Genomic DNA, 12,880 nt, shown 5'->3' with positions numbered 1-12,880 from the left:
ACAAGGTTAGGATTCTTGGGGGCAGAGTTAGAAACCTTGGATGGGCGGTGTTTAAAAAAATCCTTAGGCGGCGGGATTAGGATTTTAGGAGGTGGGGACAGAGATTAGAGTCCCTGGGGTGGGGTTAGAATCTTCGGGGGCGGGTTTAAGACACTTGGGGGCGGGGTTAGCATCACTCCGGGCGCGGCTAAGGAGCCCAGATGGCCTGTGGGCGACACCGCGTCCCTGGTTCCAGCCCGGGCGCACCGCCGGGGACTCGAAGCAAGTGGGAGGGGACGCGGACAGTCCAGCACGAGAGGGGCCCCATAAGACGCGCGGCCCCGAAGCCCCTCGGAGCGCAGCCCCAGCCTCTTCTCGAAAGTCAGTCCATTTTCCCTAGGGCACGAGCGCCCGGGACGCCGGGGGCTGCCGAGCTGGGGGGGCGCTCAAGCTGCGAGGATCCGGGCTGCCCACGGGACGAGGAGCGGGCGCCCAGGTGAGTGCAGCGCACACGGGATCGGGGGCAGCGGCCCGTGACCCTCGGCCTGAGGGTCTTCGGGCTGCGGAGGGAACCCGGGGTGGTGAGCCGCGTAAGCTGGGTTGCCGGGGAGAGGGACCGTCGTGGGAGCGGCGGACAGGAGGTGGGATGCGGGGGCCGACCCGCGGGGGAGGGTGCCCAGATGAACAGCGGAATTGCCTGGCGGCGAGCCTGGGAAAGCTGTAGGGTGACTTTGTGCCTGAGCCGCCACTTCTCTAGGCAGTCCAGGTTCCCCTTTTGCAAAAGGAAAAAAAAAAAAAAAAAGGGCTTCACGGAGCCCGGGAGGGGAAGGCCCTTACGGTTCCTGGTGGGGGTGGGTGACCGTCACGGTCACGGCGGGTTGGCAGCCATAGTGGGGAAGGGGACAGCTGGCCGTAGGCGTGACGGTGCAAGTCACACCCAGGCAGGGCTGCAGCTGGGTCCGCTCGCTGAGCTCCCTCCTCCTTCCAGCTGGGCCCTGATCCCCAGGTGGTCTAGGTCAAACCCCAAAACCTCCTGGACAGACCACAGGATGCGTGGCCCCTCGCTTTCCTCCTTGTGAGACCTTGGACAAGTCACTCTCCCTCCCTAAATTCCAATTTCCTTATCTGTCAAAGAGGGCTATTAAGTCTTTCTTCCAAGGCTGCAGTGAGCTAGAGTATGTTAGAGGTCATGTAAGTGACAGTTTAGTGTAGTGGTTAGGTAAAGGGTTTCTGGGAGCAACCTGTCTGTTGGACCTTGGGCAGCGGATTTAGCCTTTCTGTGCCTCCATTTCCACAACTGTAGGATGGGGATAATTCAAATATGGCTCCTTCATAGGGTTGTTTTGAAGATTAGATTGAGTTACTGAAGGAACGCTCTCAGAGCACTGTCTGGCAGGTCTAATTGCTTAATACGGGTTAACTATTGTCATAGCTATTACAGTCTAGCCCGGTGGTTCTCATATTTTAGCAGAACACCAGAATCACCTGGAAGGCTTGTTAAAACACAGCCTTCTGGGTCTTGACCCCAGAGTTCCTGACTCCGTAAGTCTGGCACAGGACCCCAAGAATTTGCACTCCCAGGTGATGCTGGTGCTGCTTGTTCAGGGGACACACTTTGAGGACCACTTTGGCCATCACAGAGAAAGCCCTCAAGAGACACTGGTTCTCTTCACTGCTTTCTTTTCACTATCCTTTTTTTTGGGGGGGGGGCTGATGTTAAAATACAGAAAAGTGAAGAGAATAATATACTAAATATCCCGGGAACCCACCACCCAGAATTAACAAATGTTCACATTTTGTCATGTTTGCTTCAGTTTTTAAAAAAATAAAATTACTAAAAGTAACAGTTAAAATGGAAGCCTCCCCACCTTGGATCCCTCTCAGTTCTGTTTCTCTTCCTCCCCAGAGGCAATCTCGGTCATGAATTACAGTGCTTCCTGTCTGTGCCTTTCAAAAATTTATTACATATATATGGGTACATAAACAATACATAAAATCGTTTTTCGTGTTTTAAGGATCTACATAAATGCTATCTAACTGTGCGATTCTTCTGCAATTTCATTTTCCCCTGCCTTCTTATCATTAAGTTGTCGGGGTCTAGCCAGGATAAGAAACAGAGCTCTAGTTTATTCCTTTTAAGTGGAGGATCCCAGCAGGGGACCATCCTGCCTTACTTCTCATTCCCCTGGTGAGGAACATACAGGTTATTCCAGGAGTTCACGACAACACACAGTACTGCTGGGGCCAGCCTGGATGTGTGGTCTTGGGTGCATGTACAGGTGTTTCTAGGGGAAAACACCAAGAGGCTGGATGGCTCTCCCGAGGGGCAGCTTTTGCGTATGAGGAGGACTGAGGCGTGAAAGGGTCACCCAGGGAGTCTGGGGCAGTGAAGAGAGAAGAAAGAATCTGGCTCTGCTGACCTTCCAGCTCTTTCTAGACCCAGGGCCACTGTCGCCTGTTCTCTGCTGCAGGAGGGCAAAGATCTTCATTCATCTCGTTCACTATGACTGACACTTAGTAGATGCTGAAGCAGTGGAAGCATGAGTCTTTTGCTGTTGTTTGTTTTTTGTTTTTTGGCCACACTTCGCAGCTTGTGGGATCTCAGTTCTCCAACCAGGGATTGTACCCCGGCCACGGCAGTGAAAGCGCTGAGTCCTAACCACTGGACCGTCAGGGAATTCCTGGAAGCATGAATCTTTTTAAAAAAATTTGGATAACAAACATTTTAGCTTATTTTTATAGTCTTTTTTGTGCACATTTTATTTAACATAATTAGTAAAATGCTGCATATACAATTTTTATCCCACTCGTTTACTTAGTATTACATTGGAAGCATTTTTCCATGTCATTAAAACATCCTCGAATTTTGAATGGCTGAATAATATTCCACTGTTTGGATGCACCATAATTTGTTTAACCATCCTAGCAAAGCACTTTTATGTAGTTTGTAATTTTTAAAACGATTTTTAGATGAACTTCACATAACATTATAAAATTAACCATTTTAAAGTGAACAATGCAGTGGCATTTAGCACATTCACAGTGTTGTGCAATCAGCACCTCTGTGTAGTTCCAAAACATTTTCGTCATCCTAGAAGGAAACGCAGTACGCATTAAGCAGTTACTCTGTTCCTCCCTCCTCTCAGCCCTTGACAACCACCAACCTGCTTTTATGTATCGCTGGATTAATTTATTCTGGATATTTCATGTAAATGGAATCACACAAAGCCACACCTTTTGTGACTGGCTTCTTGTTTTCAAGGCTCATCCAGTTAAATACTGACACATTTAATTACTTTTATGGCTGAATAGTATTTCATTGTATGTATACGTTACAATTTGTTTATCCATTCATCTGTAGATGGAAATTCAGGTTGTTTCCACGTTTTGACTATTGTGAATGGTGCTGCTATGAGCATGCATGTACATATATTTGAGCACCTGTTTTCAATTCCCTTGGGTATGTACTTAGGAGTTGAATTTCTGGGTCATATGGTAATTCCATGTTTAACTTCTGAGGAATCACCAAACTGTATTCCACTACTTTACATTCCCATCAGCAATGTACAAGAGTTCCAATTTCCCCACATTGTGGCCAACACTTGCTATTTCCCTTTTTAAAAAATTATTATTAGAGCCATCCTAATGGGCGTGGGAAGCATGAATCTTAATCTCACCCCAACCAGGATGCTCTGTGGGGCCCCTTACCCCAGAGGGTGAGGAGAAAGTTGTCTGCATTCAGAGGACTGGTCAGGGCTTGGACTTTAAACTCTTTTAGAAGTTAAGTCCCATGAGGGCACAGACATGTCTGTCTCCTAAACTACTGTATCTCTAACACCTGGCACCTGGCACATAGTAGGGCCTCTGAAAAATACGGAATTGAGGGACGTTGAACAGCCCCTCCCTCCCTTGCCTGGGAGGTATTTCAGCAAGTAGGTGTATTTCAATTGACCCCACAAAGTGATTCTTTTTAAATTAGTTGCTAACATTTAAAGTCAAGAGAGCTCACAGAAATCTGGATTTCTGTCTTCTCTTGAAAAACTGGAAGAGCTGACAGTCCTGGGTCTAGCACCTTGGTCTCCTGTACTCCCCTGCTATTGACTCATGGCAGCGTTGGTGATGCTGAATGGGGCTGCCCTGTAGACTGCCCCTGAGCTGTCCACTTTGCAGCGCCCTTGCCCGGACCACCTTCCTCATGTGGATGGCCCTGTGGGCCCCTATAGCCATTTGAGTTTTCAAGCCCAGCCCTCCAATCATGACAAGATCTCCCTTTATATAGAAAAGAAATGTCAGGCCCAGAGAGGGTAAGTAACTTTCCCAAAGTTACACAGAAAGTTAGTAGTACAGTCTCTCTTAGCCTCTGTCTTTCTAAGCAAACCCTCACAGCACTTTGATCCCCATCCCATTTCTCAAGTTTCCTCCACCCCAGGACTGGGAGTTTTAGTGTACTTTCAGAGGCATGGGTAATGATACAGAAGAAACCCTTGCTTGAAGGTAAAATGTGCCCTGTTCTTGGCAGTGGCTGTGGCCACACATGCTGCACCCTCTGGATGGCACTGCACTGGGGCTTGCATTCCTAATCCTGCCCTATGGCACCTGCCCGAGCTCCCACCATCACCATGAAATCCTTTGGTCCAGGAGACCTAGGTGCAACCAAGAGAATAGGAGATCCTCCCTCAACTCTGCCAGAGAAATGAAGCACAGTAGACAGAGCACAGGAGACCTGAGTTCGAGTGCTGACATTGCCTCGTACAAGTTGTGATGCATCAGGCAAATTCCTTCACTCTCTGAGTCTCAATGTCCTCATCTAAAAAATGGGAATAAGAAGAATACTGCCTCATGATTCATGCAGAACAGTATTCCTTTGATGTTAACACGCAAAAAAAATGATACTCCATATTTTCTGTGGGTATATATGTCTCAGATCGAGTTGCCCCAGAAGCAGACCATAGAAAAGATTTCAAATGCATTTACTATTTAGTTTATTTGGGAGCAGATCTCAGAAAACCCTGGTAGGAGAGCAGGGAAGCAAAACAGAGGAGAGAAGGCAGCCAATCAAGGTGTGTTATCAAGCCAGTCCCACTGTGGGCACCTGGAGCTCATTTCCACTGGGAGCACTGGGAGCTGATGACCGCGCTTGAGAGGCAAAGGAACTGGGGTATTTATCCGCGTGCTCCTGTCAGCCACTGGTCGAGGGCTGCTCCCGAGGGATAGTGATTCTCTAGCACTTCCACTTGCCAAGCTCAAGGGCAGAGCAGGCACCAAGGGCCACAGAGAAATCTCTTAGGCAAAGAGATGCAGGTGCTAGCAGCTGGACGTCCAGCGAGTGTTCGGAAATGGTGAAGGGCTGAGCTATGGGGCAGAGCGCCGACAGCATCTTCTTTGATATAGTACATGTATGCAAACGCATGTGCAGAGGCTACCTGGAGGGGGGAGGGGTGGCCGTGGAGAGCCTCTAAAGGGTACCTTACAAGCCTTACTCCAAGGGTGCCTTAGATTTAGCTGTATTGTTTTCAATTTTTCTTTTTTTAAATTTTTTGGCCACCCCGCGAAGGCATGCAGGATCTCAGTTCCCCGACCAGGGATCAAACCCGAGTCCCCTGCAGTGGAAGTGTGAAGTCTTAACCACTGGACCACCAGGGAAGTCCTTGTTTTCATTTTTAACAAGGACGGTGTATTGTTTTACTAGGTGATGAAAGGTAATTTTAAAAACAAAAACACATACCCACCAAAACAGAAAAGAATAGGCTCTGTCAACTATAAAAAAATAAGTGTAAAAGGGTCAGAGGATGTGTTTTTTTAGCTTTGAAGTTTCCATTTGCTGAGGACAGATTTGGGGGCAGCTGACCTCGGAGCATGTTGGGAGGTTGAAGTGAAAAGTTGCCCCTGGGGTGAACTGGCCACCATGTCCTTTCTGAAGGGGGCCACCACCACTCAGCTTCAATGGAGGAAAGACTTTGTTCCTCTCCAGGCAGAGATAAACAAACATGGAGAGTCCTTCTCAGTTTAAACACACATTTGTAACTATTGTTTAAATGGGGAAATCTAGGGCACCCTGGCAGCTAAAGGGCGCTTCGTTCAATTACTCAAGAATTTATTGAGCACCTACTGTGTCCTAGTTTTGCACACTAGTATATAGCCATGTACCAAACAATCATTACCCTCATATATCTTACTTTCTATGGGAGGACAGATGATACATCCACAGGTAACAATAGGTGTGTTAGTTCAGGTCCTTTGAGAAGCAGACTCTCAGAGATTAAATGTGCAAGAAATTGATTAGAGGGAATGCCTGTGGGAGAAGCTAGGAGAGGCTAGGAGAGCCATCAGATAGCAGGCACGTCTGACTCCAAATGAAGGAAGGAGGGAGGAAGGAAGAGAAGCAAGGAAGGGAAGGTGGAAGTGTCTTAGATTGCAGGGAAGTTCTAAGGAAGGTTGGCAAGGCTGTCAAAGAGCCCTTAGCCAAAGTATCCCATCAGAGGTCCCCCTGGCACGGGCCTGCCTCAGTATCCCCGCCACACTCAGTCCCTGGCTGGGAGCAGCCCATGGCAACAGGGATGTTCTTCAAAGCACAGCAGCTGGGGCCATTTGTCAATTCTGCTCTTGGTAGTTGGAGATCTGAGAGGCCCCTCCTCTTGGCTGCTACGTTAGGTGGTGGTTAAAGCCATGAAGAATAGAGCTGGGAAGGGGCCAGAAAGTGATGGGAGTTGGGGGCGGAGTTCCTATCTTAGCCAGGGCGATGAGGGAAGACCCCTCTGAGAAAGTGAGATCTGCATGAAGAGAAAGAGGCTTTCTGGGTGACGAACATTCCAGAAAGCAGCATGTGCAATGGTCCTGAGGTGGACACATGGTTGGTGAGTTGAAGAGTAGCAAGAGGCTAGTGTGGCTGAAATGGAAAGATCAAGGGAGGGCTGGCGGAGACAGGACTGTGAGGTTGAGGGGACCCCAGGTCATGGAGCCTTACCAGCCATGGAGGGGAGCTGGGCTTTTACTCCAAGTGAGATGGCAGCCCCAGGAGGTTCTGAGCAGAGGAGCGACATGACTTGACTTATATTTTTTAAAGGCTCACTTATCTGTAAGATGCAGAATGGGGATTCAAACCCAGCTCTTTCTGGCTTCAAATCCCATCCTATGTTTTCCAAACTTCCCTGCCCCCTGCCTACCTTAAAGATAGTATTATTCTAAGGAGGCTCGCAAGTGCCCTTGAGTTCTGGAGTTGACCAGGTGACCCAGAGGTAACATTGAACATGCTAAAAACTTAACTACATGTTTGGAACAAGTGGATGGAACATATGCATCTCAGAGCCAACCCTCTGGCCGAGTGAGGCAAATGACCAAAGGCCCGAGTTCCTCTTCAGTGTGTTGCTCTGTCACTTGCTTTTGTGTAAACCAGGGCATGACACCCGCCCTCTCTGGGGCTGCTGCTCCCATCTGTAAAACAAAGGTCTCTCCAGTCCCTTCCTGTTTGCAAAGTCAAAGTTTTGAGCTCTTGATCAGAAAGAAGCTGAGGGTCAGAAAAGGGAAGAGATGGGGAGACAGGGGCGACCCCTAAATGTCCATTATGGATAACAGTCACTTGGAGGTTTGGCTGGTTCATTGAGAAGACAGTCAGGGAACTCGAGAAGAGGGAGCTGTAGGGCTCTGCACTCCTGAAAACTCTTCAGGGACTTGGTCCCTCATAGTGGAAGGCTTTCTCCCCCACCCCCATGGCTGAGTTATTCCGAGAAGGGAAGTTTCCTCTAACTGGACAGTCTTGAGCCCTGGGCCTCTGGCGGTCTGCCTTCCTAAGCTTCCTGTTTGTGTTACTCCTCCCCCCTCCCCTTTCCCCACTGCAGCTTCTGAGGCTGACCCAGTGGAGGATGAGAGGCAGGAGAGCTGAGTTCTTGCTCTACTTGCCACTGACCACCTGGGGATGCTCTTTGCCGTGGGCCTCCGTTTCCCCATCTGACAGATGGGTTCATAATTCTGGTTCTGCTGACTTCAGCCAAGTATGGTCAGGCCTAGAGAGGGTTGAACACAATATATTCATTCCACAAATATATATGGAGGGCCTAATACACGCCAGGCCCTTTCTAGGCATGGCTTCAGTGCCGTCAGCTTCATGGGGTCCATACTTCACACACCCTCACCTACTCTAATGGGTCTAGTACTCTCTTTACTTTCTTCTATCAAAACTTCCTATCAAGGCAGTCTTTCCCGTAAGCCATTAACACTTGATTATGAATTGCAATCCCTTGTAAGAATTTCCTTTGCACTGGGCAGGACCCTTTGAGGTTTAAGGGAGCAGAAGTTCAACTCAGACTGGCTCAAACAGAAGAAGGAGGTTACTGGAAAGTCCACGAGCACATCAACTTCAGGCAGGGCTGGAGAATCTGTATTTCTTCATTTCTTGGCTCTGCTTTGCAATTGCAAGCCTCTTTTCCAGCCAAACAGATGATTCTCACAGGCCAGGATTGAGTCGTATGCCCATCTCTGCTTCTATTACTGCAAGTCTGATTGGCCAGACTTGATCACAGACCCACCCCTACAACCAGAGGTTGAAGTCAGCTTTACCGCAATCCATGGGTTGAGAATGGGGGAGGGGTGGTTCCCAAAGAAAACTGGGGAGCTGTTGTCAGAAGAAGGAGGAGGAGATGCTACACAGGAAAGAACTATAGCTGTTCCCTTCAGAGAACTTATCACCCAACATCTCACTTCATATTTGGGGAAACTGAGGCCCAGAGAGAGGCTGGGACTTGCCTGAGGTCACACAGTGAGTCTGTGGCAGAGGTGGGACCAAACTCCAGGGCTCCTCACCCCCAGCCCTCACAAGCCTCTGCTTGAGCCTAAAAGCTGCTAGAAAACCATTTCCCGCCTGCTCCACAGGCTGCACAGGCAGGACCTGGGCTTGGCTCTGAGAGTTCAGGAGGAGTCTCTGAGGCCTCCATAGCCAGCACGGTGACCACGGGAAGCAGCCAGGCCAAGCAAGCTGAACTTTCTCATTTCCCTTCCATGCAGCACCTGCAGAAGCGGAGGGGACGAGGAGCTGGTTTCAGGTCCCAGGAGATCAGCAGTGACCTGAGGAAATGTCTTAGCCAGGGATCGGCTGTTCTAAGTTAGTCTGGGGCCAGGCAGGCCACTTCTGCTCTCAGAGCCTGGTTTCGAATCAGATTAGACAAGAAACATGTGTTTTCAGAAATTTTAAAAAGCCTTTCACATCTCTGTCCCACAAGCTTAAGAAGCAAGTGCCTTCTATTATACAGGGAAGGAAATGAGGCTCAGAGAGGGGAAGTGACTTACTCAAGGTTACACAGCCAGTCAGTGGCAGAACTGGGATCCAAACCCAAGTATTCAGACCCCAGGTTTGACCTTCATTCCACTACATTGGTTGGTCTCAAATTTTAGTGTGATAAGAATCTCCTAAAGAATTGTTAGAAATGCAGATTACAGGCCTACATCGCCAGAAACTCTAGTTCATTCAATCCAGACTGTGGCCCAGGAATATGCAAGAATCAGTGAGGACTCTTTGGGTACAAGTGGCAGAAATCCAACTGAAACTGGCTTAGGCAAAATTGAGAATTTACTTGCTCATGAATTAGAAAAATTCTGAGGTTGAAAAGTTTTAGGCATAGCTGGATCCAGGTGTTCAAACATGTCTTCAGGAATCACATTGTCTCCATTGCTCAGCTCTGCTGTCCTTTGTGATGGCTTCACTCAAAGGCACTCCCTCCCTTCATGATGTCAGGATGGCTCCCAAGAGCTCCAGTTTTCTACATCCATATCTACATCTATACCCACATCTATACCTGCATCCACATCCACGTCTACATCTACATCTATAGCTACATCCACATCTATACCTACATCTACATCTACATCCACATCTACACCTATATCTACACCCACATCCACATCCACATCTACACCCACATCCACATCCATATCTACACCTACATCCACATCCACATCTATAGCTACATCCACATCTATAACTACATCTACATCCACATCCATATCCACATCCACATCTACATCTACACCCACATCTACACCTACACCCACATCTATACCTACATCTACATCTACATCCACATCCACAGCTACATCCACATCTACACCTACATCCACATCCACATCTACACCTGCATCCACATCCATATCTACACCTACATCCACATCCACATCTACACCTACATCCACATCCACATCTATAGCTACATCCACATCTACACCTACATCCACATCCACATCTATAGCTACATCCACATCTACACCTACATCCACATCCACATCTATAGCTACATCCACATCTATAACTACATCTACATCCACATCCACATCCACATCCACATCTACATCTACATCTACATCCACATCTACATCCACATCTATACCTACATCTACATTCACATCCACATCAATGCTTATGGAAAGAGAGTGCCTTTTCCCTAATTTTTCCGACAAAACCCCAGGGCAGACTCTGCCTTGGCTAGGATCACATACATACCTATAACTGAACCAAGCACCATTGGTTGTCGGGGGACATGGAGTTCTCTAATGGGCTGAGCCTGTACCATGTTGTCAATCCCTGAAGGCAAGGGTGGGGTTAGCCCCCTGAAACCCCACTGTGTGGGAGAAGCTGGGTGCCCAAGGAATATCCAGGCACTGTTATCAGAAGAGGGATGGATGCTGAGGAAGCAAGAGCAAAAAATGTTCGCTATGCCCGGTTCTCAATTAGAATGATCACGTGAATCACCTGAGCCTTGTTAAAACGCACATTCTGATTTGGGAGGTGGGGCCCGAGATTGCATTTCTAACACCTCCAGTACGATGATGCTGCTGGTCTTCATGCTGGCCACACTCTGAGTAGCCAGGCACTCTGTTACATTTCTAACTCACTTCAAGCAGCTGTGCAGTCCCCACTCTGCAGAGAAGCCCTGGGATATATAAACCTCTTCCCTCGCCCTCTCCCCACCCCCATCCCATGGTTTCCAAACTCACCCAAACATCAGCGTCATCTATTTGGGAACTACTTGTCAACATATAGCAGACTTTGCTGCCAAATCACTGTTCATTGTGTTCTTCAGTGACATTTATAGGATGATCCGCATAATAAATTCTCTTTTGAATTTAGTGCTCGAAAAATATTTGTTTCTCTCAGTAAATTGCCATGCTTCCTGGGATTTAATGTTAACAATGTACAAATTCCCATTTTTATCTTGGCTGCTAGGAAACTCAGAGATAAATCTAGTACCCAATGGCAGTAGCAGTAGCACCCTAGGCTTCTGGTTCAATAATCTTTCCTTTCTAAATGGTGTAGCATAACCCTTTTTGAACCTTGCAGTGCTCTGTATATGGTTTAATATTATAAGCTCCCTCAAATCCTTTTTGCAAGTCAGTGCTTCTTTGGAACATTCTTGAGTTTCCCCAAATCTTTATTGAAATCCTTCCCATTCTTCAAAGCCCAACTCATTATCCTGCTGCTCAATTATTATAAACAGGTTGTTATTCCTGTGAACAAACTAACATACACATGTTAGTGGCAGAACCCGGATATATATTCATTTTACAAAATGGCTTGATATTATATATGTTTTGCAGTTTGCTTTTCTCACTCAGTAAGTATTTTAGCAGTCTTTGCGTGGCTCTGACTGTCCTTGCCAATCCCTAACAGCTTCTTGGGAATGTAGTTCTGTATGTCCAGCCTTCCCATCCCAACTGGAGCAGGAACCAGGTCCTGATGCTTTTACTTTGGCCTGACTACATAAAGCGTGGGCTCTGGGCATGCATTTACTCACTAACCGTGCATTATGCTCCTACCGTGTGCCAGGGAGGCACTGAGCTAAGCGCTGAGGGACACAGACATGAACAAGACCAGCCTCTGCTGTGCTGCAGAGATGGAACGTTCTGTATCTGCACTGCTGAGTACAGTAGCTTGAGCCACAGACAGCTCTTGAGCACGTGAAACACGGCGAGTCCTAGCTGAGATGTGCTGTACGTGTAAAACACACCCTGGGATGTGAAGACTCAGCATGAAAAAATATATAGATATATAAAGTATCTCAATGATAATTTTATATTGATTACATGTTAATAATTTTGACATATTGGGAAAAATAAATACATCTTAAAATTAATTCCCTTGTTTCTTTTTACCTTGAAAAAATATGGCTGTAGAAAATTCTTAATTATATACGTGGCCATGTTACATTGCTAGGTCTAGTGGTCATGAAAATAAGCATTTCTGAGGCCGCTCCAGACCAGGCAGTAGAATGGTTCTCTTGGCTCAGGGGGAAATCACATTTTATGCAAATTTGACTCCTGCCAGTATATCACTTTAAAAAAAAAAAACTTTATTGTGCAAAAATTGAACTAATGGGAATTCCCTATTTTAAAAAGTTAACTTCTAGAGTATTGTGGTATCTCTAAACTTGTAGGCCAAAGGACTTGCAAACAGTGCTTGCTTTATGCTCCAGGGCAGTGCCACATCTGCTAGTGAACGGAAATGGTCATGGTTGACATTTCTGTCGCGCTCATTGTGCGGCAGACACCTTTACTTCTCAACTCATCTGTGATTGCAGCCACCCCGGGAGGTAGAACCCCACCATCCATGGATCATGCATGTTCATGCCTTGGGAGACCCATCCCTCAAGACCCTGTGGCCATGCTGAATATGTAAATTGATGATGTAAGGCATACCAACTAGGTGCTCAGAGAGGTGGAGGGAGCTGCTCTACCTCACACAGCCATGCTCTTCCCAGAACACCCTTAAGTTAATCAAAATATACGAAACGTAATATAATTGTATGTCATACAAAACCACACAATATGCTGTTTTATTTCCCACAACTGTAAGCCATATTTATCGCAAGTCAGAGAGGTATTGGTTTTTGTTTTCAATGCATACAAGTACATTATAAAG

At 47.2% G+C, this 12,880-nt stretch overlaps 1 protein-coding gene across 2 annotated transcripts in view; it reads left to right on the top strand.

Moving 5' to 3' along the window:
* Positions 1–200: 200 nt before the first annotated feature.
* Positions 201–12,880, top strand: part of HCK (HCK proto-oncogene, Src family tyrosine kinase) — a gene marked incomplete at its 5' end in the record, with an annotated part of 41,439 nt that continues 28,759 nt past the window's right edge. Inside the window, one exon of one of the 2 annotated variants that reach the window (XM_082358863.1) lies at positions 201–475. In XM_082358863.1, coding sequence (XP_082214989.1) covers positions 201–475 — 275 coding nt within the window. The remainder of the gene's footprint in view (positions 476–12,880) is intronic. The other variant, XM_082358864.1, reaches the window with a different exon arrangement.

Source organism: Balaenoptera borealis (assembly GCF_965194805.1).
Source record: "Balaenoptera borealis genome assembly, chromosome: 16".
Taxonomy (NCBI): Eukaryota; Metazoa; Chordata; class Mammalia; order Artiodactyla; family Balaenopteridae; genus Balaenoptera; species Balaenoptera borealis.
Note: the sequence above shows the minus strand (reverse complement) of the source record. Positions and strands in the feature narration are given on the sequence as shown.